We start from the raw sequence: 4,277 nt of genomic DNA, 5'->3' as shown, positions 1-4,277 counted from the left end.
GAGACTCAGAAAAGACGAGGGGCGACCAAGAAGGAGATTTACAAGTTCTTGAGAGAGATTTGAGAGTTTTGTAACTTGTTTTGTGTGATTTGTGAAGATTTGTAAAGGAGTTCATCTGAAAACCATTTGGAGAAGATCTTCTGAACCTTTACTCTGTTTTAATACAATCTTATCATGTTTTCTTCATCAAAATCGTTTTGTTCTTGCTTAGTTATGTGTGAGTAGTCATCTAGTTGGGTTTAGGGGTTCTCATAGGGGATTTCTTGATGTTTTGATTCATAAAACGTGTGTAGACTAAGGGATTACGTTTTGGTTCTTCATCTAATGGATTTCTTACTGCTTGAACTGAATTGATCACTTAGTTCATGATTTCAGATTGTTTGATGCACCGAAAGTGATTGTTTGAACTTCCGAAAATACTTTAGATGAGCAAAGTGTCCTTAACCCTCGGAAGTTGATGTTATTGCGCTTTGTGAACATATTGAACCTGTTCTTAATGCTTGTTTAGAAATTGAAACTCAGCGGAAGTTAGTGTGGAGATTTCTATAACATAGAGAATTAGCGCTACGGAAGTAGGTTAATTCTAATATCGTGTTTGAGTTCTAGACGGTTCTTAATATATCCCTGTGTCTGCCATTAATTGTATCTTGATTAAAAAGAAATCCCTGAGAATTCCCAATGCCCAACGTTTGTTTTAAAATAGTTTTCAAATCGTTTAAATCATTTTTTTACAGCTTGTTTATGTTTTGTGACACTAAAGAAAATTAAATAAAAACCATCAAAAATATATCTTCGTTCGCTGTAGCTATTAACTTGTCTGCAACTCTACGTGTGATCATCGGTCCCTGTGGATTCGATCCCGCATTACTACTGCGTACTTTACTGTGCACTTGCAGTTAGATAATCGGGTTAAAACTCGACACATCATTGGGTATTTGTGATCTTCATGCACCAACTTGAGGGGGAGTATTGGAACGTATATGAAGAAGATACGAAGCTTGCGGAGAAAGTTGGCGTATATCATAGTTTCCATAAGTCAAGAGTCATTGTAAAGTATTATGTTAACTTTCCCAAAGCTATTGTATAGAGATCATGTCTTAGGTTTGTATATATGATGGTGAGATGTAATGCAATGGACAAGACATTAAGCACAAAGCTTATCAAATTTTATTATACAACGATAATTAAACTGAAACGGGAAATAATATATTAGCTGAGATAAATTTTCATTTAAATGGTTAGTGGGTTCAAAGAAAACTAAAATCGATAATGTTTTTTTTTCTTATACACTGTTCGCCATATACACTATAATAAAAACTAAAACACTGAACTATAACATGATTCGTGAATAAGATAAGACTATGTATATTTTTCTGATTCATATAGCACTGAATAAGAACAGGTTTCGTGAATAAGATAAGACTGTGTATATTATTCTTATTCATATAACACTGGATAAGAACAGATTTCATGACTGGTTTTAGTTGGTAAAACACATAAAGTTACCAGTCCTTGAGTTATTGATTTAAGGGATCCCTTGATTTAATTGGCCTTTATTGAATCTGAAGCATTGGAGAACTAAAATTATGACGTTTTTTTTAATGTGATTTACCTGTAAAAGGTACATTTGGCTTCTGTGATTCATGCTTTACTCTTCAGACTTGAATTCACGATCTAGAATTGTTTGATTACATTAAAAGATAAAACATTCATACGCAAGGTGCTATAGATTTAATAATAATTTTTAAAATATCCCAAATGATGGTTTCAGTACTTTTGTATTTATTGCTTACATAATACAAACAAACAATGTTTTAAATTTTTATTTAGTATTAGTTATTTTGATTTAAATTTTATATATTTTTATTGTTAATATGTAAATATTCAAGTATAAAGAAAATAAAAAAATAAAAATAATTGTAAGGTATAGTGTTGAATATTATTAAACAAACCATTGTATATGTAACAATTGTGTAGATATTGAATAAATAGGTGGAAGAAAGAGAAAATTAAGTGGAACATTAAAAAAAGTAAATTAGGGTATAATGTTTTTTTACAATTGTAAATAGCCTAATGGTTTTCACAAAGTGTTTCACGGGTTTAATAGCAAACTTAAGTGGTCTCTTTGAAAACAGATTTAACCAAATGAAAAGATCTTTATCTGATAAACTTTTGTTATGTAGGCAACGACTGTGACTGAAGCCCGTTGTGATGCAGTAAAACACTTCGATGTTGTCAAAAAGCGTGAAAAAAGATCGTTTCTGGTATCAATCTTTATGGGAAAAACCCAACCTCAGTTTTGGTGTAGAATTTATCATTGATTTTTATTGAAATCGTATTTGTCAAATCATACTTTCTGATGGTTTAGATGCGTTCTTGAAGAGTTTATTTTGTTTTGTGATGCGATGCAATCTATAAAATCTTTGTTATTGTATTTGATAGTCTTACTGAAAAAATATATATTTTTTAAAAAACTTTGTTATAATTTCTAAAAGAAGTATTTATAAATTATAGTCAATAAACTAGTAAGATGAGCTAATAACAAACTACAACATAAACTTTAAAACTAACAGACATGAAAAACTAATAAAAAATTTCAAGTCGAAGTTGGGCCAATGTAACATATAACATAATTTAATAAGATAATAATATTTCGGAAATTCGATGATAAATATATAGTCCCATTAAAATCATAAAATAACAATAACTATATATATAAATTTTCTATACATAAATAGACTTTTGTATTTTTTTTAATTAAAAATTCATTTCATTTCATATTTTTAAAAAAATTAATAGCTAAATAACTTAATAAATAATCATAATATTGTTATTATTAATTTATAGAGTTTTGAGGGTAGCTAGATTAGCTAATAATAATTTATTAAGCATATAAAAGATAAATATATGACATAAAATGTAATTTTTTTAAATAACCAAAATTTTCGTGTTACCAACACAGTTCATTTTTCAATGTGGGTAAAATATTTCTCAAAAGAATTTAACAATTAATTAAAAAATCTTCTATAAAAATTTTAATTTCTCAAAAAAATTGTTTCCTTTTTCTCTAAAGTTCAAAGATACAGATTTATATTGTTATTCAAATCAAAATTAATTTTATTAATTGTAGTTTAATATATCTATATATATATATTAAGATTTTAAGACTTTATAAGTAGAAAACTTAAGAAATATAAATTTATTTCTTTTTAACTTTTGATGAAAAAGTAATGTCTTAATTATATATATGTATGTTTTAATAAACATATATTTCTTTCCTATTTTTAGGGTCAACAGAAAATACATTTCTTAAACAAGTTATGACATTGACAGACAAAAATCCTATAAATAGAGACATAGGTTCATACTTTGTAGCATTCACCTCAACAAGCATCAATCTCTACAAAGAACCAACATGTCGACGTTTAAGATTATCACGTTGAAGAGCTGCGATGACAAGATCTTTAAGGTTGACGAAGCGGTGGCTGTACAGTCACAAATGATAGCTCACATGGTTGAAGATGACTGTGTCGATGGTGAAATCCCTATTTCCAATGTCACCGGCGTGATTCTCGCCAAAGTGATCGAATATTGCAAAAAACATCTTGTCAACCCCGATGTCGATGGTGATTCATCTCCTTCCACGGAAGATGAACTCAAGAATTGGGATGCTGAGTTCATGAAGAATATGGATCAGGAGATGCTTTTTGCCTTGATAATGGCTGCTAATTATCTAAACATCAAGGATCTTCTTGATCTCATTTGCCAAACCATAGCTGATATGATCAAAGGTTTTTCGGTAGACGAGGTTCGAACATTTTTCAACATTAAAAATGATTTTACACCGGAAGAAGAAGCAGAGATTGGCGCCGAAAACGAATGGGCTTTTGAATAATCATGTAGATCACTTTGGATGACTTGTTCATGACATTGTCCTCGTGCAATCTTTTTTATTTAATTTTTATATATAAGCGACAAAAAATGTTTTATTTTTATTCTAATTATATGCATGTTTTTATTAACTATAAAAGTGTTTATATTTTTAATGAAAGTTTAAATATAAAAATATATATAAATGATAAGAAAAATTAAATAACTTGACAAAGATTACAAGGAAAAACATAAGCATCAATTTTTTTATCGTAATTGCTAACAAAATAAATTTGTTTATTTTTATTTTATCGTAATTGTAAAAAGTTTATCTTGTTCAACTCTTATACCTTGATTGGTAAAATATTATGCTCTTTATTATCTAATCAACAATTTAAAAAAACATT

The 4,277-nt window shown here is 28.5% G+C and overlaps 1 protein-coding gene across 1 annotated transcript; it reads left to right on the top strand.

Annotated features, from left to right (window-relative positions):
- Positions 1-3,390: 3,390 nt before the first annotated feature.
- LOC106310765 (SKP1-like protein 13) lies at positions 3,391-3,971 on the top strand. The gene has a single exon (XM_013747985.1). The coding sequence runs from the start codon at positions 3,416-3,418 to the stop codon at positions 3,893-3,895; it is 480 nt and encodes a 159-aa protein (XP_013603439.1). The 5' UTR covers positions 3,391-3,415; the 3' UTR covers positions 3,896-3,971.
- Positions 3,972-4,277: the final 306 nt, after the last annotated feature.

The sequence above is a fragment of the Brassica oleracea genome, chromosome C8 (genome assembly GCF_000695525.1).
Source record: "Brassica oleracea var. oleracea cultivar TO1000 chromosome C8, BOL, whole genome shotgun sequence".
Classification (NCBI taxonomy): domain Eukaryota; kingdom Viridiplantae; phylum Streptophyta; class Magnoliopsida; order Brassicales; family Brassicaceae; genus Brassica; species Brassica oleracea.
The sequence above is the reverse complement of the archived record's forward strand: the minus strand, read 5'-3'. Positions and strand labels throughout refer to the sequence as shown.